This window comes from Haliaeetus albicilla, chromosome 20, assembly GCF_947461875.1.
Source record: "Haliaeetus albicilla chromosome 20, bHalAlb1.1, whole genome shotgun sequence".
In the NCBI taxonomy this organism is placed as follows: domain Eukaryota; kingdom Metazoa; phylum Chordata; class Aves; order Accipitriformes; family Accipitridae; genus Haliaeetus; species Haliaeetus albicilla.
The window spans coordinates 23,937,376-23,965,244 of NC_091502.1; the positions used below are offsets into that span (position 1 = coordinate 23,937,376).

A 27,869-nucleotide genomic window follows, 5' to 3' on the forward strand; every position below is an offset into this window, starting at 1 on the left:
GCAGCCCCTTCTCCATTGGCGTTATCACATCCTTTCTCTTGCTGTTTAGCTCTCAGATACTCCTACATCCCTCAAAATATAGCGGGAATTCAATCACACACCCTAAAGTAATGGCCAAGATCAAAGCTGGACCAGGGCGGAGAACAGTGCTCAGGTCAGGAGTGTCAGCTTTACCCAGAGAAGAATAAGGCAGTGTGTTTAATTTGCAGTCTGAAGACCTTGCAGCAACCTGCAAACCCTGGTTCATTGGCTGCAGCTGAAGGACTGCAAAGGGAACTGAAAACCACGTCAGTTTTTTGGAGTTTGAAATTCATCCGAGGAGAATCTGCACCTTCTAGGAAGGAGGGGTTCACCAGCTGAAAGAGGTTCAGAACTGGTGAGATGGAGAAAGAGCTGTCTTCACCAGCAAGCTCATACTGGGAATGTGGGGGTTTTGTCCTTGCTGAGTACTTTACTGCTGTGATGATGTGGCTTTGTAAGTCTCCTTGCACATGCGGCTAAACATGAGTTGTATTACCAGCTCCTTTTTGTATTGCTGTGCACTACAATCCCTGAATCAAAATGTATTCCTGCTCCTACCTTTGAAGTAGATACCTTTGATCTTTGGAAATGCAGAGGCAGTGGAGGTAACAGGAGTGTAATTATGCAACACCAAATAACCCCAGGACAATGAAGCTAAAACTCCAGCTCTCACAGAAAAGTTCCTGCTCTGTGTAACATCTACAGTGGTCAAGGCCTCCTTATTTCATCTCAGGAGAAAGGCTTAACCCCTAGTGCCTGCAGTATATTCAGTAAACTCAGAGAAAAACTGTTTTCCACTGTGTTGACACAACATCAGTCTTTTTTCTACAAGTATTACTTTTTGATGTACGTGAAAGCAAAAGGCTACATATCCGAGGTTTGATAAGCAGAGTACCTTGCAAGTATTCCTTGCAACAAGTTGTCATTATATCTGCTGTAGGTCTATAATGATATGTGCTGTAGCAGTCCTAAGCCTAGGTTTGGGATATGGGCAATATTCCTTCACCGTGGTGATGTTTCAGAAGTACCCTGTTTTTCTGCCTCTCTCCTCACTGAAGTTAACAGAAGCAATGTTAGGACAACTCTTTGCTTTGAAAATTGCCTCTTATCCAGAGGCAATGAACAGCTGGATTCTCTCCAGTGTGGTCTAAAGAGGTGTTTGGAGAAAAAGGCTAGTCTTTGTAACTTAAACTGTTCCCAGCTTCCTAATTCTCCACCTCTTTCCTGTAGGTTCACAACAGAAACCTGCTGTCCCTTGACTTTGATCGTGTGACAAGGACAGAGAAAATCTACGATGACCACCGCAAGTTCACGCTCCGCATCCTCTACGACCAGGCGGGAAGGCCCAGTCTCTGGTCACCCAGCAGCAGACTGAACGGGGTTAACGTCACCTATTCCCCAGGAGGACACATTGCAGGGATTCAGAGGGGCACGATGTCAGAAAGGATGGAGTACGATCAGTCCGGCAGAATTACATCCAGGATCTTTGCTGATGGCAAATCATGGAGCTACACTTACTTGGAGAAGGTAAAAATCCTCTTATCGCTCAGAGATGGTGCATTTGGTGCAAATGGGCTTTACCCCTTTGACTTCAGTACAGCTGCGCTCCTTCCTTATGGTCCAATACTCCTCTTCTGCCTGCACTAAGGTGCACATAGTAACTTTGATGCCAGACCACCAAAGAGCAGTTGAAAATAGCCTGAGAAGTTTCTTCCCAGTCACACTGAGAGCATGTCTTAATGCTGTGAAGCTTTGGCATTTGATTTTTTAAGCACAACATTCCTTTGTTGAGCTAGCTGCAATATAAAATATCTTCAGGTAAAGTCAGAGGAGTGAACAGTAGGACTTTCCAGTAGGATTTTCCATGTAAAAATAACCCGTACAGTCTGACACCCTGCCTTCTTCAAGTGGCCCATCCCTGCTTCGTAGCAGATATGTGTAATTAAAAAGTGTGAGGCATGAATCCAGCCAGACTGTTGTAGCACACTTTGCAGTCTTTTCTGCAGTCTGCACTCTGTAGATTGGCATGGGACTTAAATTGTTCTAGGTATTACCATCATCATTACACTGTAGATCATCATGTCCTGTAGATCCATGTGCTGCATACCGGGGGCTGGAATTTTTTATTGCTGAGTTTTGTATAGAGCCTATCCCTGCAACAGTTTAAGGAAACTACGGTAACATAGCTTTTAAAAAGCAAAAAGTATTGATTTGTTCCTTGTATTACAGAATCTATGTGGATTGTTTGTTATATGCAAAAAAAATCCCAGAACAAATAAGCATGCATGCAGAAGTTTGCAGTAAGAGAGTAATAGAAGATATGGAAACACGATGCATTAACTGGGCATTGGGAGGTGTTGGGGTATACTTTGTCAAGCATTGTTTAAGTAGCTCTACCAATTTTATTTATTTAGTCTGTAAAAGCTATTGGCATGGGGAATTTGGGTAGAGACAGCTAGCTACAGAGTATTGATTTGAGCAACTGAGCATTCTGAACTTAGACCTTCCTCACTGCATTAACTGCTTCTTCCTCTGACCCACTCCTACTTGGGGATACTCGGTGTGCCATGCAGCTGCATACCTCTCACCATTTAATCCTACAGGTGTAGAGATTTATCTCACTTTCCCTGCTCTTTGTATTGGAGAATCTTGAAGGTTTTGTGACAGCTGAGTACAATTTTGCCTGAAAACCAGGATTATAATCTATACTTTTCTCCCTCCCATCCAGTCCATGGTGCTGCTCCTTCACAGCCAGAGACAGTACATCTTTGAGTTTGATAAGAATGACCGGTTGTCATCAGTGACCATGCCCAACGTTGCCCGGCAGACTTTAGAAACCATTCGTTCCATTGGTTACTACAGGAACATCTACCGGCCACCAGAAGGCAACGCCTCGGTAATTCAGGATTTCACAGAGGATGAGCAGCTCCTCCACACTTTGTACTTGGGCACAGGGAGACGTGTCATCTACAAGTATGGAAAGTTGTCCAAGTTAGCCGAGATGCTCTACGACACCACAAAGATCAGTTTCACTTACGACGAAACCGCTGGCATGCTGAAGACCATAAACTTACAGAATGAAGGGTTCACATGTACAATCAGATACAGACAGATAGGACCCCTCATTGATCGACAAATTTTCCGCTTCACTGAGGAAGGCATGGTGAATGCACGCTTTGACTATAATTATGACAACAGCTTTCGGGTGACCAGCATGCAAGCAGTCATCAATGAGACACCTTTACCCATTGATCTCTACAGGTACGATGATGTGTCAGGCAAAACTGAGCAATTTGGTAAATTCGGAGTCATTTACTACGATATCAACCAGATTATCACCACTGCTGTCATGACTCACACTAAACATTTTGATGCCTATGGCAGGATGAAGGAGGTCCAGTACGAGATATTCCGGTCGCTCATGTACTGGATGACTGTGCAGTATGACAACATGGGGAGAGTGGTTAAGAAAGAGCTGAAGGTTGGCCCTTACGCAAACACAACTAGGTACTCATATGAATACGATGCTGATGGCCAGTTGCAGACAGTGTCTATCAATGACAAACCACTCTGGCGTTACAGCTACGACCTAAACGGAAACCTCCATTTGTTGAGTCCGGGGAATAGTGCCCGCCTTACACCGCTCAGGTACGACCTCAGGGATAGGATTACTAGACTGGGGGATGTGCAGTACAAAATGGATGAAGATGGCTTCCTGAAGCAAAGGGGCAATGACATTTTTGAGTACAATTCAGCTGGCCTGCTCATCAAAGCCTACAATAAAGCGAGTGGGTGGAGTGTGAAATACCGCTATGATGGCCTAGGAAGGAGAGTCTCTAGCAAAACCAGCCATGGCCATCACTTGCAGTTCTTCTACGCAGACCTGACCAACCCAACCAAGGTCACCCATTTATACAACCACTCGAGCTCCGAGATCACCTCCCTCTACTATGACCTCCAAGGCCACCTCTTTGCAATGGAGCTCAGCAGCGGTGATGAATTCTACATAGCCTGTGATAACATTGGCACTCCTTTGGCTGTCTTCAGTGGGACTGGCTTAATGATCAAGCAGATACTGTACACAGCATATGGGGAGATCTATATGGACACCAATCCCAACTTCCAGATCATCATTGGCTACCACGGAGGACTGTATGACCCCCTCACAAAGCTTATCCACATGGGACGGAGAGACTACGATGTGCTAGCGGGTCGGTGGACAAGTCCAGACCATGATATGTGGAAGCATCTGAGTAGCAATAACATAATGCCTTTCAACCTGTATATGTTCAAAAACAACAACCCTATTAGCAACTCTCAGGATATCAAATGTTACATGACAGGTAGGACATTTAAATTAATTAACGTATGCACAAGCTTGCCATCAGTGAATAGGTTTCTTCTCTCTCAGTATCCTGGTCGCTATGAAGTTCTCCAGTGTTTAATATAATGGACACAAGCTTTTCGTTGCCAGTTGACCCCTATGTCCAGGACATGTTTTATTCATTAGCATAGATGGAAATTGTAATTCCCAAACCTGTTTCCTTTTCTCTTTCTTCGTGTTTGTTCTCTTTATTTTGCTTCCAGTTTTTTGTTCCCTCAGATATCCCAAGTTTAGCTACCAATTAATGTCCTGATAACCTTTCTTTTTGTAGAGGGGCAGCTGTTTACACAGTTTTGCCTAGAGATTTATTTGCAACTAAACAAATGGCATACAGATTTGTTTTAGCAGAATGGCAACAGCAACTTAAACCTTTTTTTACAGTCAGCCATTTCAGAGCACAGGCCAAAGCCCAACTAGAACTTAATCTGCTACTGCCTTAAAAGACAATAAAAAATGTTTCTATAAATACATTAGCAACAAAAGGAGGTCTCAGGAGAATCTCCACCCTTTATTGGATATGGGGGAAAACATAATGACAAAGGATGAGGAAAGGGATGAGGTACTTAATGCCTTCTTTGCCTCAGTCTTTAATAGTAGGACCAGTTGTTCTCCAGGTACCCAGCCCCCTGAGACAACAATAGGGAGCAGAATGAAGCCCCCATAATCCGAGGGGAAATGGTTAGGGACCTGCTACACCACTCAGACACACACAAGTCTGTGGGGCTGGATGGGATCCACCCCAGGGCACTGAGGGAGCTGGTGGAAGTGCTCACCAAGGCACTTCCCATCATTTATCAGCAGTCCTGGCTAACTGGGGAGGTCCCAGTTCACTGTAGGTTAGCAAACGTGACACCCATCTACAGGAAGGGCTGGAAGGAGGAGCTGGGGAACTGTAAGCCTGCCAGTTTGACCTCAGTGACGGGGAAGGTTATGGAGCAGATCATCCTGAGTGCCATCGCACAGCACGTACAGGACAACCAGGGGATCAGGCCCAGTCATCATGGGTTTATGAAAGGCAGGTCCTGCTTGATCAACCAGATCTCCTTCTAGGACAAGGTGACCCGCTTAGTGGATGAGGGAAAGGAAGTGGATGTTGTCTACCTAGACTTTAGTAAAGCCTTTGACACCGTTTCCCACAGCATTCTCCTGCAGAAACTGGCTGCTTATGGCTTGGATGGGCATACGCTTTGCTGGGTAAAAAACTGGCTGGATGGCCGGGCCCAAAGAGTGGTGGTGAATGGAGTTAAATCCAGTTGGTGTCCGGTCACAAGTGGTGTTCCCCAGGGCTCAGTGTTGGGTCCAGTTCTGTTTAATATCTTTATCAATGATCCGGACGAGGGGATCGAGTGCACCCTCAGTAAGTCTGCAGACAACCCCAAGTTGGGTGGGAGGGTTGATCTGCTGGAGGGCAGGAAGGCTCTACAGAGGGATCTGGACAGGTTGGATCGATGGGCCGAGGCCAATTGTACGAGGTTCAACAAGGCTCAGTGCCGGGTCCTGCACTTGGGTCACAACAACCCCATGCAGCGCTACAGGCCTGGGGAAGAGTGGCTGGAAAGCTGCCTGGTGGAAAAGGACCTGGGGGTGTTGGTCAAAATCCAGCTGAATATGAGCCAGTGGTGTGCCCAGGTGGCCAAGAAGGCCAACGGCATTCTGGCCTGTATCAGAAATCGTGTGGCCAGCAGGACTGGGGAAGCGATCGTCCCCCTGTACTCGGCACTGGTGAGGCTGCACCTCGAGTCCTGTGTTCAGCACTTAAGGACATAGTTTAGTGGTGGACTTGGCAGTGCTAGCTGAACAGTTGGACTTGATGATCTTAAAGGTCTTTTCCAACCTAAACGATTCTATGATTCTACGCTAACCATGTAGTTCAAAGTTAATCTGGCCCACAGAATTAACAGTTTCTACTAAAAGTCAATAAAAGCAAATGCGTTAGACTTAAAGGCCAGATTTTAGGGCATACCTATCCCACAGCTTGACACAACCTCTGAACTGCTTCCCCCAGGACTTTGTAAAATGGCAGTAACATGAGCTCTATGAATGTTTTTTATACAGAAAATCATTCTGTAGCTTAAATGTCCTTCCTATATTCATACTTTGTGCAACACTGGTAATAATGTTTGAGAGGACTGGTTTGGTGGGACTCTTTTTTGTATAATTCCCACTGGAAAACCAAGTGACACAATCAGAAATCAGATGTACATACTTCTTAAGGAGCTATAATTAATTTTTAAATGCTTCTGCTACATCTATCACAGCTTTCCCATATGCAACGATATTTGCATTCCCCTAAGTTATGGGATTGGCTTAATAGCAAAAAAATGTTACAAAATAAAAATCCTGGCTTGTTCTATTCCACTTGTTTTTCTATCCATTAAGATTCGTGCTTTCAGGTTCTTCTGCAATAATCATAAGGATTAGATTGTATTTTTTTTAATGAAAAGCTGTTTTCTCCAGAGCTGAGAAGATGATGCCATGAGGGAAGTAAAATATGCCAAAAGATGAAGACTAAGATCGTGTGTGCTGGCCTCACTCTGATAATTAAGGCTGGCAGGGAATACTTTGAGATAACTTTTCCTATCAGAAAATGCTCATTTGTCAAAACTGAATTTGTTTATGGGAGAGAGTAGAGCTTGAGAGATTTCTCAGCAGAAATGTAAACAGCTCTCAAAATTGTCTAAAAGACAAATTCCAAAATAGCCTAAAAGAAAAATTCCTTTTTGATTTTCAACCTTTTCAAGTTAAGTGAAACTATTGATTAAAAACAGGAAAAGACAAATTAAGGAGTCAAAACCAAAATGGAAGATCTTAATTTGAAATTGTTATCTTGAACTGATCTAGTTTTTGAACAGTTGCTTCGTGACATATTAACAGATTTTTATTTTCCTGCTCAAGTTAAGACAGGACAAAATTTCCAGCCCTGTCTTGGAATAGGCAAACAGTTTCCCACCCGGCTCTGATGATAACATCAAGATGTCCAAATCTGATACTGATATTTTATATGCACCAAATAATGTTTTCCAGTGTCATAAAAGTTCTATTTTTAGTCTTTCTAGAATGCAGAGCCCAAATACGTTTCTTAAGTTTCTGCTCTCCCAGTGCATGGAAGAAACAGGTCATGTAATGGGATGAGTGCCGTGATGCAAGGCCGCTGCTCTGGCATTTCTTTCCGCTGAAGCTTTCAGGCACGTCATGGACTGACCCACAATGAGTGTGTCCTTGTCATCACAACCAAATCCTCCCAGATTTGGGCACAGGGAACCACTTTCCGTCCCGCCATCCCCACCCTGGGACCTGCTGTCCTTAGGGGAGCTCAGCACCCGGGACGTGGGCAAACAACACGTGCTTTGGACTCCGGTGATGAGGTTTCTGAGCTCATGGGTACAAATGGGAGGCATGCGGAGGGGCAAGCAGGAGAAGCAGGTATTTACGTTCCGAGAGGCCCATTGTTAAACATGAATATTTTAGTGATTGTACACTTCATGGCGCAGAGCTTTGCTGCCAGCTTCAGCAATCCTGATGGATTGAACTGACATTTCCATTACATGTGTCTGCATTAAGCACTCTTTTTCTTTGCCCTCAAATGAATTTACTGTGAAATGTGTTGGCAGGGTTACTGTAGCTGAAAAAAACCTCTGTGATGTGAAATGTACTTTTCTGTCAAAAAAGTTGTCACTGCCTCTTGGCAAATTAATATTTTCCCCTCTGTTTTCTCAGCTCCACACCTTCCTCCCATGTTTTTGGGGTGGTTGGGTTTTTTTTGTTCTGGGTATTCCAACACCTCTTCCCCAAAAGAACAAACTCTTGTTTGCAAATGTTTTGAAAGTCAGTTTTCTGAGAAGTAGCAAAAAAAGCCTGTCTTGAATCTTTCCAGACACGTTACATATTTTTCTGCTGTTCAGCATCCCTGCTCTGTATCCTTTTTAACATTTGTGAAGTGCTTGGAAAATGGTTCCTGCACCAATGCCGACCTTCACTGTTTTACTTTGTTCTCCTGACCACCTGGTCCACAATATGTACATCAAAGGTCTTCATTTCACGAGAAGGGTTTGGAAGCAGGCTGGCTTAGCGCTAAGCAAAAAAATAATCAAATGAGCCTTTTAATTTCTTTCCCTCCCTCCAACCTCTCTGTTTCAAAGACACTCCAGAAACAATCTGTACATTGAGTGAACAGAAGTGTTTTTATTACAGAAATCCTCCCCCTTCCACATGGATTGTCGCAAGGGCTTTTTGGACATCTGCCCAATCTCAACATTTTGGCCTGTAAGAAAACAAGCAACAGATAGGGTGTTTGTTTGGCTCCTGGTTCTCCAGTCATCTGGAAGTGCCTTATTTGCCGCTTGCATCCATAATTTCTTTCTCGACCAGCTCTTCAAAACACTCATTTAGGCTCATGGGGAATAGAGAAAAAATATTCAAAGATGCATATTTGATTATTTAAATCGAACCCTTTTTCAGATTGTTTCAACAACGTTTATTGAGTTTAGCAAAATGAAAATCAAGCCCCTTGCACATCCAGCTTGAAGCAGAGCAATCACCAACACAATCCCAGTTACATCCAAAACACGTAAGACCCCTGGGAGCTGGTATTAGTTAAACTTTACTTTCATACCTTTCTTTTTCTTGCAATTGCTATTTGTGTGCCAAATGCACACCATATTGCTTGGGGACTGTAGCAGGTGTGTCCTCTAGAGTTCAGTGAAGGAAAACAAGGTGAGATCATCTAATGCTCTGAAGTTAAGGAGGGAAGTGATGCTGATCCCAAGCAGATCTACGAGCTAGCCAGCCTCATCATTATTACCTCCAGCAGATTAACATTCAGCTGCTATTTCTAATAGCTGTGCTATCAAAAATCAGGGAAGACTTTGTAGTCTGTACTGTCGAGTGAATGCAGGAATGATGTTTGGACTACATGACCTTTAAAGGTCCCTTCCAACGCAAACCATTCCATGATTCCCCAAATGGCTGGGGTTTCCATCCTGTCCCCTTTAGTGCCAGTGGTCCTCCTTTTGCCTAGGACAATAGTTTATTGCTTGTAGCCAGCAGTTTTCTCACCATCCCTGGACTTCTAAGTGGTTCATAAGAAGTACCCAAGCAAAGTAGTCTTGTATCTGTACGCTTATTTTCACTATAATGTACCTTGCAGGTAGTTTGGAGGCTGATTTTAAATGTCACTATAAAAGATGACATGTGACTTTAGACTGGTTTAATATTCAAGCTACACCTTCTTATGAAAAATGCCAAGAAATTCAGGACTGAGGTGGAAATGCCATGGAAAAAGCAGAGGATATGTCCAGAGCCTCTTCCATGAGCACCTGCTAAATGACCGAGCTGTTCGTCCTGGTATTCTGGCTCACATAACTCTAAATTTAGTCTTCAGCCTGCAGGCCCTTTGAGAGTCCTCAGGAAGAGAAGTATTGTGGCTGAGATGTTCAGAGCTGACTGCAGGACTGCACAACACTTCCCATTCAGTTGGAGCATCTCAGGCTCCATTAGTGTATTGCTGTTGCTGTGCTGCTCCTGCATACCTTAGAGCAGTGCCTGGTTCCTGCTGACCATGGGCAGATGTGGAGTTGGCTTTGATTTGGGCCATTTGGTCACTGCCAATGCTTCTGTTTCAGAGATGGGAAACTGCAGAATTGGACTGTGGTTGGAGGTGGCAAGCCCAGCTTTGGTACACAAGGACCATTAAGATTTGTGCTCTTCACCCAAAGTAGACATCATTTTGGCCAGACTGCTACAGTGCAAGGCACCATAGGGTCCTCCTCTGTGCCTTGTCCTGGGCAATCCTGCTCGAGAGATCAGATAATCTGATTTATGCTTCTCTTTCCTTCCAGATGTCAACAGTTGGCTGCTCACCTTCGGGTTCCAGCTACACAACGTCATCCCCGGCTACCCCAAGCCAGACATGGATGCAATAGAGCCGTCCTATGAGCTAATCCACACACAGATGAAAACCCAAGAATGGGACAATAGCAAGGTGATCCATGCAACTCCATACTGTATCTCACACCCTTATCAGCAAATTATCCAGTTGCAATCTTTATTAAGAAAACCTCTATCAGCATGTTCTCCCAGATACTCTGGGAGATTGAGTGAGTCCATCCCCATCAGAGTAATGAAATCTGACTGAATAATCACATTTTAAGTTCCTTATTGCCATGGTGCTTTTTCCTGTGATATTTTCTGGTGGTTGCTCAATGGAATGGTGTGTTACTGTCTGTTTTTCCCACAAGAGGCTATGTTATCACATATTGCAGGCTAAGTTCAAGGCCTTTGCATCAAGAATTCTTGGAAGTGGAGAAAAAGCAAATCTTAATATGGAATCAGTTTCTACAGATATTTTTTCTAGAAACTTACTCAGTCTGGTTTAAAATGTCTTAAACAACAAGTCCCAGTACCTCCCTAGGAAACTGTCCTGCATTGCAGTGGGTCTCAGCAGAAAGAAGTTTTAGATGATAGTTAACTTCATTTTACCTGACTGGGTTTAATCCCGAGTCACCATGTCCTGCTTTTAACAACAGGCATGCATCACAAGCCATTTTGGTAGATGCTGGCACAAAATTCAGTGATGCAATTGGCAAGAGAAAAGCTTTTACAGCCCAATCGGTTCCCCCTTTCTTCCTGTTGGGAATTATTCAGCTGAAAGATGGAGGCAGCGCTGTTAAAGGTTAGCACACTGGGTCAGGATCCGAGAGCCCTGGGTTACTCCCAGCCTACTGCTTATCGGTTGTATGACCTTGAAGAAGTCATTTACCTTTCGGGATGCTCTTTCATCTCCTAGCCTGATTTTGTTCTGGGGTTGCTTTCATCTGTTTAGTCCAAATCCTCTTTAGTCTGAATTCCTGCTTGCTGTTGCTGTGTATTCAAACATCACAAGAGCAGTGAGGCACCAATGTGCTTGGGGAGATCACAATATGCTCTTAACATTTCTGCTAATAAAATGATAACAGTAGGAAATGGAACTGATTCCAGCTGCCCTCCTAGCCTCTTTATCTATGAGTTCACTGAAATCTCACTGTCCTGCAGCAGATTCTTGAGGTCCTGTACGCATATTAAACCAGGAGGTAAAATACAGTGTCACACTTCCCAAACCACAAAACGTATCACTCAGAGGTATGAACATGATACCGTGCATTAATAAAATAGTCATGTGTCAGTCCATCCTTGCTATTCAGCCTCATAGCTATGGTGAAGACAAGCTAAAATGTACCAGCTTCAGCTTCAGCAAGAGATTTATGTTAAGACATATTATTTTATAATAGAGAGGGACCAAAAGAGCTATGCCTTTTCCTACCATGGCTGAGTTGATGCTTGAAAACCTTTACACCGCAGTAACTCGGTTGTGTTTTGGAGCTCAGAGACTCTTTTGTTTCTCACTTCCTTGGATTAAACAATAAAATGCTAATAGAGATGATTTCTGTAATGAGAAATAGCCTCAGGATTTTTCGTTCGCTCTGATGTGACACAGTGTCCCCAGGCAAAGCTGTACAGGAGAAGGCAAACAAGGGAGGCTCATTCAGAGACCGCACAAAAGATTGTCTCTGAATTGTTATGTGCAGTAGATAATAACTCTCACAGAACCACAATAGAAATTATTATTAGTGGTGGTGTTATTATTATTATATCATTGTTTTATCATTAGTTCATTATTATTAGACGTATTGAATAGCCAAGTAACTTGAGTGGCAGCTTGAGATGAAAACTGACACTTGCTCATACAGGCAGCTGAGCTGGAAATAAAACCAAGGAGCCCTCCCTTCCATCCACCCATTTTAGGTGAATCTGCCTGACTAAGCAATAAGAATAAAAGAAAATCTCCATGTCCCCTTCAGGTTTTTAAAGCAAGAAGCTGCAGTGAGGACTGTGCAGGGACCTGCTTGGTAAAAGAGGGCTTTATGCAGCCGTCGTGCTTCCAGATGAATCACTTTACACTCAAGTGTTGAAAGTGGAATTTAACCATTGCAGGCTGTTTCATATTCTTCCCCTGTGTTATGACAGCAACAAAACATGACCATTTTTATTTTAGTCTACAGTTTCAGGATCATGCTGTGATAGCGAGTGGCTCTCAAATGCTATAGAGCAGGATTCCCTTCCTTTCTGTCACACCCAGCATATTGTAGGCATATATTTGCATAAAATAAATTCATTCACATATGATAACTGAACACATGATCCATTTTCTCCTACGCCTATCCATGCATCCAACACTGATGTTTCGCCTGTAGTTCTGTTCACTCCCAACCCTTCCAGCTGCACATACACGCTCCCAGACACAGTCCAGCCCTTCTTCCTGCTGGTTGTCTCTGTATTTATTGATGAAGCATGTGGAAGAAAATACAAATTTTTGAAAATTTCACTTAGCAAATGACAGAATTAAACAAAGTTAAATGGAAGCTCAGGAAATATTTTCAGATAATAAGACTAATCAAACTGTGAAATGGTCTTCCAGAGCATATGGAGTAAGCTCCAGATCTTTTGTCATTTGGAAGTAGCTTGGACAAGGCACTGGACAATGCCCATCCTGCCTGCAGTCCAGGGCTCGTCACTGAATGATATACCACAGCTTTCTCATCTCCATGTCTTCTGATCCCTGGTTTCTCTGGGTCACATACCGCCTTGCAATAGACCAAAGTAAATTTGAGTTACTCCACTGGCTTCGCTGATCAAAGCTGTGGCCCAGCAGATTGAGTCAGTTCTTTTATTAGAGAGGAATGAACAACAGGAGCATGACAGCAAAGCAGCTAACTCCACATAAATGACTGCTTCGTATCTCTTCAGAGTGCATAACCAGAAGGCCCTAGCATCTCCTTCCAAAACACTGTTGGTACTTGCCTTGCAGGGCTGCAAGATGGGAGAGATAATTCTGACTTTGAGCATCCACCAGCTCAGAAACAGCCAGCGTGTCATAAACCTCGCACTAACCCCCTGCAGCTCTGGAGTGACATTTAAAATCCAATACTCTGTTGTGCAGCACTTTCCCCCCCTTCTCCCTACGACCATGAGGCTGTCACTAAATTGTTTGTTGAACAAGTTCAGTGTTATTGGCCACCCGGGGACTCTGGGTGACCTCTGGCATATTGTGGAGCTGCTGCACCTGAATCCAATTTCTCTTCTTTTTTTTTTTTTTTTTTTTTCCCCTTCCCTTTTGTCTTGTTGAACTGTCAGGTAATTGCTGGAGCCAGAACAACTCTATTTGCAGGGAGGGGTGTTTTGGAGTTGGCGCTTATATTGTTAACAACCTCATATTATTAACTACCTTTTTCTCCATCCCATGAGCACTGTGCCTCCAGGAAGGGTCCTGTTTTCTTCAGTCCCTGTTACAGGCTGTGCTGGAGGAGCAGGTTTTGGCATCCCTTACGGAGCAGCATTTTGGAGGCAAGGGCTGCTTTGGGATGCTCAGCCAGGGAGTGAGCTGTAGGGCTGTGCTTTCTGGCAGAGCTTCTCCCAAGGACAATCTGTTTGAGGGACTGACTCTGCCAGTGTTCATCATTCAGGGAGGGCATCCTCACGTGGCGGGTGCTTTGTCCTGGGCTTGGGCCATCACGCTGTCTGCACGTCTGTCCATCAGCCCCTAGTTATGTTTTGCAAAAGTAGTGGCCAGTTTTTGCTGGCTCTGATGCCGAGAAAGGAGTTGAAGTCTCAGAGATGTTAATCTCTTGAAGCTTTATGAAAATAGATGAGCAAGGGAAGGAGGCAAATCCTCTTATTTCCCCACAGATGGCAATCTGCTTGATGAGCTCAACTTCGTTATCCCCCTGCAGCTGTGTACACCGGCAGGGTGGAGGAGAGACCTGTCCCCTAAGCCCAAGAGCTGGCGCTTGTCTTTCACTCCTAACCAATCACCATCTACAGCACTGGGCTTGCTGGCCAATCGCTCACCTCGGTTGTCCCACCTGCATTCGCGGTTGGCAGGTTTCTAAGCAGGCAGGTTGCCTCTCGGCCAACCAGCGTGCAGTGCGGCTGTGCTGATGGGTAGGCGCCTGCGAGGTTCTCGGGGTTGACGGGCTCCTCCTGCACCTCCACCAGCTGGGATTTGGTGGGGGACACCCAAACGGGGACTCGTCTTCAGGTGATGGCCAGGTGGAGTGGAGGGAAGAGGCTGATTTCCGAAGAATGGTTTTGTTAACAGAGAGCTAGGGCATAACTAGGAAGAAGTTAATGAAGAAGAATATTTTAGAGAAGTTACAACTTCCAAGCCTTTTGGAAGAAGTGGCTTTCTGCGTTGTAAGCCATATGGCGGTAAGAGAAACACCTATCTGTGTATAACGGCACAAGGATATAGAGAAACTTGGAAACATGTTCACGTATTTCACATCTTGGATCCTTGATGGGAAATTAAAGCTCTCAGTCTCACACTGGAAGGCGGTATTTAAAAACAACAGATGATAGTATCTGGCTATGGTATTTCAAATCCTCAAGAGGTGCCGGCAAAATGCAAGAGGCTATTCAGAGATCTCTGTAATGTGCTGTTCTCTTGAGCTCTGTGCAGCAGCGAACAAATGATGAAGGTCGTTCTCTTCTCTCCAATGGGTTGTTACTAGATAAAGTGAAATGTCACCTAAGGACATCTGATTAAAAAAGACTGTGAGGAAAAACAAACCCAGCATATTTGTCACTCACATCTAGCAACAAATATTGAAATAACATAAATATGAATTCCCTCCTTTCTTCCGTAAAACTGGTTTTATAGATACCTTGGTTTACAGTTGCTAAAAGCAGCAGCATTTTTTAGAGAATCCCACATGCCACTGCAGCCTTGGATGGAAATTTTCTGTTTCTCTTCCTTGCCAGTTCATTAAAATGAGTTCTAAGATGAAACAGAAATTTCAAAGTCAGGGTTACACTGCCTCTTTGAACTACATATAATCTGTTTGCCTCCGCCCCTTTGTATTCGCAGCAGAGCATACAAGCTAGCTGTAGTCTGGTTTGCCTGAATTTGTTGGTTTGGTTTTGGGTTTTTTCTTCTGTTGGATGTGTTTGCCTTTCCTTTAAAGGAGTGCTGTTCCCAAATACACTCTTTCATCAAAGAAACAGACTCAAAAAGTCACTTCAAAGTCATCCTGGGCTCATTTTCAAGATAACAGAGATGTGTTTAGTTATTGTAATAGTTAAGCGATGATGGTGTTCAGCACCACAGCTTTGCACATGTCTGATCTCCTACTTTCCTATGTGACAAAAGGTAGGGAGAGCCCAGAAGGCCTGTAACCAGTCCCCAGTGGAAAACCCTTTGGATGTGATTTTGTTCTTGATTAAGACACCTAAATTTAGGTCTCTGGCTGTGAACTTGATATCCAAGCTTCCATTATAGCCAGCAGAGATCTACAATGAACTCGGTTGCTGGTGCCATTTGAGTTGAGTTTGGTGGACTTCCTCATGTCTACAGCATGGATTACCTGCATCCTTCTAGAGCAACAACTGGTGGCCCAGCAGGGCTCCCCATAGTGTCAAAATTGATACTCAGCATCACCCATTTGTCAGTGGAGCCCAAAGGACAGTTCAGATGATCAGCTGCTAGAAGCTAGGATTGAATTCAAGACTAAGACATGTAGGTGTAGGTGTCTCCATGTGTGCACCCACTGTAGTTTGTCAACATCTAGTTCATACAGGCGGTGGAGCTCACTTAAAGGGCTGTCCACCTGCTAGGCATTCATTTTAGACCAAGCTGAACACACTGGAGGGTCCATTGACTGTGCAAATTAGGGGTTCGATTCCATTGCCCATACAGGGGCCAGGTAAGCAAAGTGGCCTCCAGGTGCTACTCCAGAAGGGCAAATGTCTCCCAGGGCTTCTTCAGCTTCTCACTGCCCTGGGCGGATGCTGAAGGCATTCTGGGGCATCTCAGATCACACTAGACATCTGTGTAGGGAAACTGAAACAGTCCTGCAGTCATCACTGACTATGATGTGCATGAGAAGTGGGTGTGCAGCAGGCTGGGGCAGCCACAGATTGACAGGTAACTGCTCAGTTTCTTTGCCAACGAAGGTGGTTCAAGCCCCCAACTTCACAAACCTCCCACCTACAGTGTCTCTAAGCAGGCACACAAGTGGAGGTCAAGAGAGTCCTAATTCTGTGGCTTTGGTCAGCCATTTTATCTCTGTTTTAGCCACCAGGGAACAGTGCCAGGGCCAGTCCTACGGTTGCACATGCAACATGAGAAATGCTTTCCCAGTATAGAGGAGACGTCCTGGATGGAGACCAAGAGGACACTAACAAGGCAGTTGGCATGGTATCCTATATGGGTGTCCTTAGGCAGGAAATTATAGTGTCATTGCTGTTAGATTATGTGTAATCCCTTAAACCCCCATGTCCTGGCAGTAGCAGGGCGGGTGCTGCTTATTTTCTTTCTAAATGGCATCCAGATGAACAGCGTAGCTGTGGAAATTGTATGACTTCATATCACAAAGGCAGTATGCAACTAGATCAAGGAAAGGTCCAGTATTTTATTATTGGGTCATAAATTATAAACAAAACAAAACCCAAACCTTTAAAAATCAGGGTTTCCTTTTATAATGGGCAGTTACTGATATGAAATTCAAAGCTATGGAGAATTTGACCATAAAATGGAAAACTGAAAATTACCTTGGGCCAGAAGGTCCCAGGTACTGGGTTATGGAGCTTGAGGAAGGTAGATCATGGCATAGCTGTTGGCTGTGATACCTGTTGTATCACAGTATGTGCCAACCAGGCTACCATCCATCCTGAATTAGTGGCAAACCCAAGGACACCATCCACCCCTAAACTTTGTTGTACAACTCCTGTCCTCACAAGACTCCCTAATCTCATTTTAGAGAATGTCTCTACAACTAAGTAAAAGAAGTCAGACAAATCCCTGGCTCTGAGGCTAGGTGGATGGGACCTGGGGAGTTAGGAAACATGTCTTGGAGAGAGCAGTTGGAGGAGTCCAAAACCAAACCAGGAGTTAAAACAAAAATTATCCAGTATGAATGATAAGAGGTGCAATACAATGTCTCACTCTCTTTAGCAGTATTTACTCTTAAAACTCTATAAAATTGTATTATTTATAAAATATTTCTTTTATATTTAGCAGTATAAACATATGGTTACAAACCATATGTCTCCCTTGTCCAAAGCACAGTAGATTGTCCTATGACAGTGCCTATCTTGCAGCATCAGCAGGTTTTCAGAGCTTGTTGCAAACTCACTTTTCATTTGGGATCAGAAGAAAAGACAAGGGAGTGTTGTCCAGAGCCACTGGTTTGTTGGGGCAACCTAATTTGGAGGCACTCATCGGGGATCGATACCTAATGATTTGCTCAGAATTGAAAAAGCACTAGAGTTCCTGCAGATCATCAAGAATAAGCCGATGAAGACAAAATAGAAAGGGAATGGGGGAGATTTCAGATAGGAATAATTCTCCCATGCCCAGTGCTGTCTGACCTCCCAGAGCTCCCTTCCCCACAGTGATAATTAGTAGATGGTGCAATTAATTCCAGGGACTCCTTATCGCTCAACTACTGGTAAACATGGTGATGTGTATATAGATGGTGATATATAAATGACCACAGGACGTAGCAATGTAGTGCAGGAGACCTCATTTACATCCTTGAGCGAAGGAGCTGAGACCAAACAGTGATTCAGCGTGACTAATGAGAAATGCCTTTTCCCATCACTTCTAAAAGTTACTGAGCCAAGTTGGAAGAGCAATGATGTGGCATTGGGTAGTGGGACCACCTAGAGTCCATCCATATGAGATGCACCTGAGAAGAATACAGCCCCCCCCCCCCTTAAAGCTCTTTGAGGAGGAAGTAACTAACCAAGGCTGTGCAGTAGACACTTATTCAGAACAGTAAGTATTTCATGGAGCCTAGAAACCTAATTGCTCCATGTCCGTCATCGGTGACATCTGCATTAATTACGTCCATTTTTTACATAATTAGAGTACTCGTGCAGTTGGCAGGGGACCTAGGCTCGGCTTCCTATCAGTCTGTTAATTATATCACTCTTTAGGCTGTGTGTGAGATCCCCCCCAGGCAGTAAGGGGAGAACCAGAAAGAGTTCCTCTTTCGTAGGTGACTGGTTCCTGCTCCAAGTACTATGCTGTTAATCAAAAGGCGAAAAGGAGGAGCTATGCCAGCCTGCTTGGCACTTTGAATAAAAGTCAGTCCTGGGTATTTTGATGCTTTGCAACCGCAAATGTGTTCTTGAACTTGTGTACCTCTGTTCCCTTATAGTTTTCTCCTTTATAGATCAAAACTGCTCATAACCTCTGAGTGAGTTGCAATGCTATATCTTTTATTTTATTTCTTTAATGCTTTGAGACCCTTCCCTGGAAATGGCCACCATGGAAATGAGAGTTTATTTCCCTTCCCTCGCCATGTTATGAGTCTTAGTTGAGAGGTCCACGCTGATATGCCTGCATCGTCTGAATTGTCTTCTTGCACCCAGGGAAGGATGTGAGCCTTTAGCTTGTGGATGGTTTAAGGCAATATCCTTCATGGATGTTAAATTTCCTCAAAATAATTGGAGTGCAGCAAACTTTTCTTTGTAGCCTATTTTTAATCCTGGATGTCATTACATTATTGAACTGAGCCATTGGCAGTGCCAGGAGAGTTTTGTCGTAGCATCCTCTTGCTTGAAATTTGAGCAAATAATTGTTCATGAACAGGGGTCTGTAAGAAGCCTGCGCCGCCATGAATTGATAAAAGCATTTCCAAAGACATTTTGCAGTAATGATGAGCTGCTGACTCGCTGTGTGCTTGCTCCATTATACACTAACAGCAAAAGTGACTTTGTATTGTACCTGACTGCAAATGATCCAGGCTGTTGTCTCTCAGCAGTTTCGCTTCAGTATAAGCCAAAACTCGAGCATCAGGTGTGGCTGGCCTTAGCTCAGGGCGCATGGCACTTTGTAGAGGGTTTGCAAGGAAATAGGAGTTGGATTTAGGGCCTTTCTTGAGTTTTGAACAACCTGCTTTGGCCAGGTTGAAATGGGATACAGAGGGGTTATGGCCACTTGGAGGGTCATACCTGTGTTGCAGGGCTTTTGAAGATAACATAAGGAGTTACAAAGTGAAGTTAAACTAGAGGGAACTTTTACAGATACTTTCACACTTTTTCACAGAAAAACTGAAAGCATTTTATAAAGCATCATGGCCACAAGATGAATGATTTCTTATGTGTGGATGAAGAACATTGAAGCACAAAATAATTGCACGTCCAAACTAGACCCTCATACCACTGAGGCAAAAAATCCTTTTCTACATCTACATCCTTCAGTCTGTGGTATTAAATACAGTTCAGTTTATTGAAACAATGAGCATTAGGGGGAATAACCTGACAACACCTTTTCCATTAAAAAGAAGTAAAAATCTGAAAAAAGGTGTTAAGGGGAAAAAAAAATGGAGGTCCTCATGAATGTTTCCAGGATGTTCTGCTGGTCTCCAGCACACTATTAATGCCTTTGGATCATCAGGTTTGTCTTTCTAATACCTCTTTCTCTTCTTTCTCTCCCTGCTCAGTCAATTTTGGGCGTCCAATGTGAAGTGCAGAAGCAGCTGAAGGCCTTCGTCACTCTTGAGCGCTTCGAACGGATCTACAGCTCCAGCATCGCCGGGTGCCGGCAGGTCAAGAAGAACAAGAACTTTGCCTCTGGAGGCTCTATCTTCGGCAAAGGCGTCAAGTTCGCCATGAAGGACGGGCGCGTGGCCACCGACATTATCAGTGTGGCCAACGAGGACGGGCGGAGGATCGCGGCCATCCTGAACAACGCCCATTACCTGGAGAACTTGCACTTCACCATCGATGGGGTGGACACGCACTATTTCATTAAGCAAGGGCCGTCGGAGGGCGACCTGTCCATCTTGGGCCTCAGCGGTGGGCGGAGGACCCTGGAGAACGGCGTGAACGTGACAGTGTCCCAGATCAACACAGTGCTAAGTGGAAGGACTAGACGTTACACGGACATCCAGCTCCAATACGGTGCGCTGTGCCTAAACACTCGCTACGGGACCACCTTGGACGAGGAGAAGGCCCGTGTCCTGGAGCTGGCCCGACAGCGCGCTGTCGCCCAAGCTTGGTCCCGGGAACAGCAGAGACTGCGGGATGGGGAGGAGGGTATTCGCTCGTGGACAGAAGGGGAGAAGCAACAAGTGCTAAACACGGGCCGGGTACAGGGCTACGACGGCTATTTTGTGATCTCAGTGGAGCAGTACCCCGAACTCTCAGACAGCGCCAACAACATCCACTTCATGAGACAGAGCGAAATGGGCAGAAGGTGACAGAGAGGGTCGATGCGGTGACTTCTTGCCAAAGACAGCTACTCTTTTGTGGCCACTTACCTGACTGTGTTGTACTCAATCCTTTTTCTAAACTGAACAAGGCGGGGGGGAGGAAAATAGAAAGAGAAGGAATAATACGGTTGCACTGTAACTCATGCAACATACTTTTTTTTTCCCTCTTTAATTTGGCCTTCACGCGTTTTTTGCGATGAACAGAAGGTATATTTTGCCGTAGTGTGATCACAGTGAAATTTACTGTCTCTTGTCCTTTTTGTTTTGTTTTGTTTTGTTTTCCCCCCCTTTGTGAGGAATTTGAAGTGGGGAGTCGTCAACATACGTCCTTAGGTGTGAAGTGCGAAATGGGTGTCTGTGCTAACTTGTGTCATCCTAACCCTTTCTGATTTGGGGCAGGGACAGATAGCCTTCCACCCGAAAGACGGGGGGGCCCGTGGCATGCTGGAGAGCTCTTCCCGGGAAGAAAGGAGATGGAAGACGACGCTGATTCCGATACTCCGAAAGCGACCGTCCGAATCATGTGCCTCAAAAGAGACCTTACAAGTAGTTTTCATGTTTCACTTGGGACATAAAGTGTTTTTTGGGGGGCTCCTGCTGAGCAGAAGTAGATTATAGAGGCAAAGGAGCTGATTATATTAACTTGCAAGATGATTCTCTTCCTTCCTGAACTGGAATAAAAAAAGAAAAAAAATCAGTCTTTTTTTCATTATGAGAGTAGATACTTTATGGGGGTTTTTTGTGTGTGCGCAAATCCTGGTTTTAGTTAAAAAACCTAGCAAAAGCCAAGAAAGGGACTCCTGCTCTATTGAGAAAAGCTAAAATAAATCCTCTCTCTCATACGTAGAGCTGTTCTATAGGTGGATTTAATGCACCCATGTTGTACATTTGCTAATGGCATAACTTCATTAAATGTATAGTGTTTCAGTACACGAGGCTACGTGTTTAACAGTCCACTGTGCTGTATCTGATAAAACCAGTTAATTTTTAGGAAGCTGATCTGAATTTGAAAGTAGTTATAGTATCCCAGTGACATACCACTGAAAATTAGAGCAAGCCAAACCCTGCTTTTCCTGATTCTGGAGCTTGTATTTATTGGCTGGGAAATGCAGTTTTGAGTAGCATGCTGGCAAGTCGTTTATGACTATGGCAGATAAATGTCTCCCGGGGACTTTGGCAGCAGGGATTTTAAAATGTTTAATAAGTAGCAACAGCTTGTGCATGGTGGGACAAGAAGGAGAATATTGGAATCAACCCTCTCACTGTTTCTTACACGAGCTCGAATTAAGCGGAGAGCCCAGTTGACGGTAGGCAGCGAAGAAGGGGGAGGTTGAATGGAAATGCCCACTACAGAGGGGACCAAGTGCTTTAATAAGAAACTGCTGACAAAGTTACTCGGCATGCTAATGTAATTTGTGTTCACATAACCTCTGCGCTCTGGTATTTGCAAGAGTCCTTGAAATTCAAGGGAACAAGGAGATGAGCTTAGCATCCTCTTCCCTGCCTGAAACAGCCCTGTGGTAGCCAGGGCCATTCCTGCAGGCAGGCGGAGGTGTTACCCCAGCTCTCGCTGGAGCTCCGGCTGGAGATGGCCAACCCTGCTCCCAAATAGACGTCTCTTGTCACACTGACACCTGCACATGTCCTGAGCTCTCACCGTCTCTCTGAGAACATCTCGGTCCTGATTTTATTTTTTTTTTTATTCCACCTCCTTCAGTTTTTGCTTCCCGATTCTGCAGAGAGATAACCCGAGACGTGCAAATCCATGCCAAGGCTGTTTCCATACTCGGAGCCCTACAATGCACCAGTGTCCCCAGAGCCAGCCCTGCTGCGCTCCTGCCACCACCACTGACATCCTCCAACACAGCCTGATATTTCTCTGCAGGCTCCAGCCCCCAAGATAAAGCAGGGGCGTTATGTTGGGCATGCACTCCTCGAGCAGCAAAACGTTGGCAGCCCCAGCGCTGTCGTGGTTTCCCCATAGATGCCGGCTGCCAGCTCCGGCTGCCTTGCCTGTCTGTTCCCAGGTGCTTGCCAGGAGGAAGGTGATGGGATGGAAATTCCCCCAACAGACTGTTCCTCCTCCACTTCCCGATCCCTACTACCTTTGCCTGCGTGGCCAGAGTTCTGGCGGCTGCAGAGCCCCAGGGCTGATCCACGTTGGGGCCACCCGCCGGTATGGTCCTGATTTTCTGGTGGTCCCTCCTGCTTGCAGCAAGGGTGACGTTGCTGCTGCTGCAACCCGGTGCTGTACTTTGAACCACCCCCCGCAGCATGCGACCTCTATTACTTTGGCAGGAGTGAATCGCAGGCAGCTGGACTAGAAAGGGTATCAGGCTTCAGCAGAGCCGGCTGGGAGGAGACGCGTTGGCCAGGCCAGCTCTAGGCTTTGGCAAGGGAGCAGTTGCTTCGGGCAGCTGCCTGCCAGGGATGGTTAAAAGGCCGTGGCATTACCGCCTGCCTTGCTGGTGTCAAACTCTTGGCGAGCCTTGGTTGCCCCGAGGATGCGCTGGTGGGGATTAGAGGCAGCGTTGGCCAAACCAGCAGTTGCCACCTACTCGAAGGAGGCAGCACCCTCTTCCCAGGGCTACCCAGCTCCCGGCTTCCCCCTCCCCGAATCACACCAGGGACAAATTCCTCCCAGAACTTCAACCTTGTGATGGCTTTGAGTGTCTAAAACAGCATGCACGGAGCAAAAAAGACCTGCGGGAAGCTGGGTCGAAGGGCATAAACCCCCGGCGAAGACCTGCAGTGCAGAGAGAGCTCGATGTGCATCCCATTTACGCTGCTCCCCTCCGAGCGGCTCTGAAGAGAAGTGGTGCTTCTATATCCATCCCCATCCGTGTGTTAATGCTAAGAGGAGTAGTGCAAGAGTAAATGGGCCACCTTTCCACATGGCCAGGGAAAGGGATTCGAGTGTGAAATATTCCTACTGCAACCCTGCCGGCCTGAGATGGCACCTCGACAGCCTTACACAGACTCTTCAGGTTATTACACAAGCTAATGACTTTGAGGAGTTCACCTGTTTTTCAAGAGTCTTACGGTCCCGCCGCAGGCATATGGCATGCCTAGACCTGGGAACCATCCTGCTCTGCACCGTGGCAAAGGCAGCTCGGCCTCCTCAAGCAGCGGTGGGATGTGACTGCGCCTGTCTGGCTGCCGGGTCTGGGGGGTCTTCTCCTGGCACTGCACCTGGCACAGGAACTATGGACATTATGTCAAAAAAGGGGAAAAAATATATATGTATGTAAAAGTATATATATGTATGTGTTGCTTTTCCCTTTATCAAAGCCTTTAACCAAAACAATTAAAAGGGATGGCTGGCTGTGAAAGCTTTCCACTCTACCTGGATGGCAAAACAAGAAACAAACATTTTCAGTCCTGAAGCCCTAAATTTCCCCCTTCATTAGTGAAAAATGCTTTTTCTACAGGATCTCAAGTGTGCTCCCATGGAAGTTGCAGGAACGGGCTGTGAACACAAAGATCCATGCCGTCCTCGAGGGACCGCACTCTGCTCTCCACAAGCATTTTCACTCAACCGATGGCCCCATAGCCCCTTCCCAGCCCTTGCATCGCCCCGTTTGCCTCCCTGTGGGGCCATGTTGCGGCTGCCCGACCCTTCTTGCTTTGCTTGCGGGCAGTGGGGGTAGCAGATCCTCGCTTCTGTAAGACTGGGAGGTCCTGGGTGCAAATCCCATGGCACAAACCCCCATATCCCATGGCTTTAGATGCTTTTTCAAAGCCTAGTTGCATGCCAGACCATCTCCAAGGGATAACGTCACTGTGGTCTCACATGCTTTTACGGCTTGACTTCGAGAAGCCGCTACTTTCTTGACTCCCAAAAAGAGGACTCGCTCTTCCACCAAAAGGAGTTTCCCTTCAAAACGCAAAGGTGTAGCTTAAATTACTTTGAACTCCTGGGCTTGTCTCCAGTCCAAAGGGTGGTGGGAAGGATCGTGACCAAGTCTCACAGCTCGGAGGAGAAAGTCCAGCGCTCTGGAGCAGGGGCTGCATCTCGTGGTGCGAGCGGTGGGTAAGGACAAACAGCTCAAGCCCTGAAGAGCTTCTGCTGGTACCGACACCTGCTCCATTTGAAGGAACAGCAGCGATGGGACCAACCTGCTGTGGCATCCAGACATGAGCCAGTGCCGTGAGGGCTCTGCAGCTCAAAAAACATCCCGTGTGCTCAGCCCGAGGGGAGAGGAGCAAGACTAATTTGGCATCGCGAGAACTGCTGCAATGTTTGTTTCCTCCAAGCTCTTTATTTTTATTTTTATTTTTTTTTCCCCTTTCAACTGAAGATTGGAGCTTGGAAAAATCATTAAGCAGCAGTGACCGGAGGGAATCATGCAGCTCATCATATCTTTGTCATCACAGCTATTGATCAGAGCCATGATGAAAATGGGCCAACAACTCTAAACAGCACCAGGCGAGAGCCGATGAGACGAAGGTCATTAAGAACCTCGATGCTTGATTCGGGTTTAAAAGACACAGATGATTGGGAGCAGTCCCTGAGACACCATTTGGCTGTAACTTAGAAACAGTGAGGGATTTCTGTAATATATCTGTAGTTGCTTTATTGAGCGTAGGGATCGGCATGAGATTCTGCTCAGTCTATTATACAGACAGCGTAACCAGAATAAATCAAAATTGTTTAAAAAAAAAAAAATCTAATAAAGTACTTTTTCAGCTGTGACTTATAAGTGTCACCGTGATAGATGGCAGTGCAATCCATTATGCAAAGGCAAGGCTTTTAACATGAAATTTTAGAATTCAATTTTACGACTTACAGAGAGGGCCCCCCTCATACTTACGGCACGGCAGTCTGTTTTGATTCAATCTCTGCGTAATTGAAACCAGGGCCAGGGATCTCGGTTAGTCCTACGGCCACTTTTTAAATGGGGAGGAGAAATAAGAGCCTATCATGTTAATAACGGTGCTAAAAAGATGGCTTTGCTTGTTAAATCTTATTCGCTTTATCTCCTCACTCTGGTGGCACTGCCAAAACTGGGAAACCTGCATGCCATGCCTCCGTGCCAGGGCTGGGGTTTGGTGGGATAAAATCTGGCTCCCATTGGCCGGCAGCATCCTCCATCCCACGGTGAGTGTGGCCAGGGGCATTTTTACTGCTGTTCTTACAGTCCTCCAGAGGACAGCAAGTTTTTCAGCATCTCTTTTTATTATAATCACTCTTTTTATTATGATCACTAAATAGTTAGATATTTGAATCCCTCCATTACACCGAAGAATTTTCACGAGTTTTGTAAAAAAAAAAACAAAACAAAAAACCCACAGCTTTTTTGTGGGGTTTTTTTTTCATCTCTAGGGTATATTTCAATAAAATTACTTGTGACTGTAGAGCAAACTTTAAACAGACACCGTGGGGACGTGTAGCACCCTATCCAGAACCCCCTGTCTCGCTCCTGGATGAAGGGCCATTTCCCACGGCGCTTTTCTATCCTCTGCTACCCAAACTGAAAACAACCCAGCCTGCCCGAGGGAAACCTTTTGTGTCTCTTGCCTGCTTTCCTTTAATTGCCATAAAACTTTGTGTTCATGACAAGGTATTACATGGCTCAACTGTTAACTCCCATCCCAGAGGTCAATGCTTTCTGAGCAGGTGAGCATAGAAAACCACAAATGAAAATTAACTAAAAATATATATACATATATATATATATATATATAAAAAATTTTCTTTTCCTCAGAGCTGGAAACTGTTCAAGCGAACAATAGAACTTTCCAAAAAGAAATTTAAAACTTTTGGACAGTTCGCAGGTGTTGCTGAAATAACCAATCAAAGAATCACACTTTTCTATTAAAAAAAAAAAAATGTTTATTTTGTGTGAGGACTTCCAATGCAGCTCCAGCCGAGAAGAGGACTTTGTATCAAAGCTGCATCTGTAAGCCCAGCACTGGAGACTCATGTCATTACCCTGTGTAATAATTTTCCTGAAGTCTGGAACTAATTTTTTGAGAAATTTTTTTTCTCGAACCTTTGTGTTTCTAATACTGTATTCTTGACTGTGTAAATACAACCAGGCTGTAAATAAGTGCAGATGTAGATACCTTCTAGAAAAAAAAAAATGAACAGACAGAAGTGACCGTGTGTAGCCTTCGGTGACAAATAAAAGAATATTTTGTGTTTAAATAGCTTTCTTTTTGTGTGTGTCAAAATGTTGAATTTCTTCACCTCAGCTGCTTGGTCCTTACATGGGAGATGGACCTAGTGCAGGAGTTGACCAAAACGTCCCTCCACTCCTCGAATTTGCATCTTCGGGAACATTCCCCACCTGTACACGGGGTGCAGGATCGCAGGTGGCCCCAGGGCTTTGCTGATCCGGGAGGTCACGCTGGGGACTCGGAGCATCCCTGAGGCACCGGGGAAGCCCCCATCCATAGCAGAAAGGGAAGCAAACTGGGGAAACTACATTGCGCACAAAAAAAATCAAGGTATCACCCCACCAAAAAAAAAAGCAAAAAAATCAAGATAGCGTTGGGTTTTGGGATATGTCCAGCCAAGACATGTGCATCTGATCCCCTTCTTCATCCAGAGGGAGAAGAAAAGCCACTTCAGCACTTGCCGCAGTGACCCAGGGAAACCCTCGTGTGAGCCTTGATGCTGCCTGGTCCAGCCCCGCTGCTGGCTTGTTCTGATGCTTCAGGAAAAGGTGGAGAATAACTTCAGAAAACATGGCTAGGTGTGTATTGAGGAAAATATTCTTGCATGGTCCTTGGGGGCAACCTCATGGGAAGGTGAAGCGTAGGAGCGGGTGGCGGGTGGGGAGTCCCTCTGTGGCCATCCAGATTTACTGCCTGGGCATGGCTCTGCTCTCCAAAACCAGGTGAAATCGGGTCTTTGGGACAAAAAGTCAAGCATTGCTGGGTGTAATTCCCCTCCTCTGGAGGTAGGTGTCTGTGGTAGGGCAAATAAATGGCATCTCTCTTTCTCCTGTGGCACTAAACAGAGCCAGAGGGACCAGTTCAGTGTCTTAGGTTAGGTGAGAGGACTCCAGCTGCAGGTGGATAGTAGCACATATTAGGTTTCCCCAAGGTTTCTATCCATTTTTGGCCATTACTGGTGGGATGTTATCCCCTCCACCAGCAACATGTGTTTTGTTTCAGGGCCACGTTTCTCAACCTTCAGCTTCCAGCCACCAGTCCCAGTGCAGCTTCTCCAACCATCCCTCAAAGCAAATGCCCCCCACCGA

At 45.3% G+C, this 27,869-nt stretch overlaps 1 protein-coding gene across 7 annotated transcripts in view; it reads left to right on the forward strand.

Moving 5' to 3' along the window:
- Positions 1-26,809, forward strand: part of TENM4 (teneurin transmembrane protein 4) — a 600,927-nt gene extending 574,118 nt beyond the window's left edge. For all 7 annotated transcript variants that reach the window (XM_069808531.1, XM_069808534.1, XM_069808532.1 and 4 more), the window contains 4 exons: positions 1,252-1,548; positions 2,750-4,364; positions 10,243-10,385; positions 19,888-26,809. In XM_069808531.1, coding sequence (XP_069664632.1) covers positions 1,252-1,548; positions 2,750-4,364; positions 10,243-10,385; positions 19,888-20,646 — 2,814 coding nt within the window. In that variant the 3' untranslated portion in view covers positions 20,647-26,809. The remainder of the gene's footprint in view (positions 1-1,251; positions 1,549-2,749; positions 4,365-10,242; positions 10,386-19,887) is intronic.
- Positions 26,810-27,869: the final 1,060 nt, after the last annotated feature.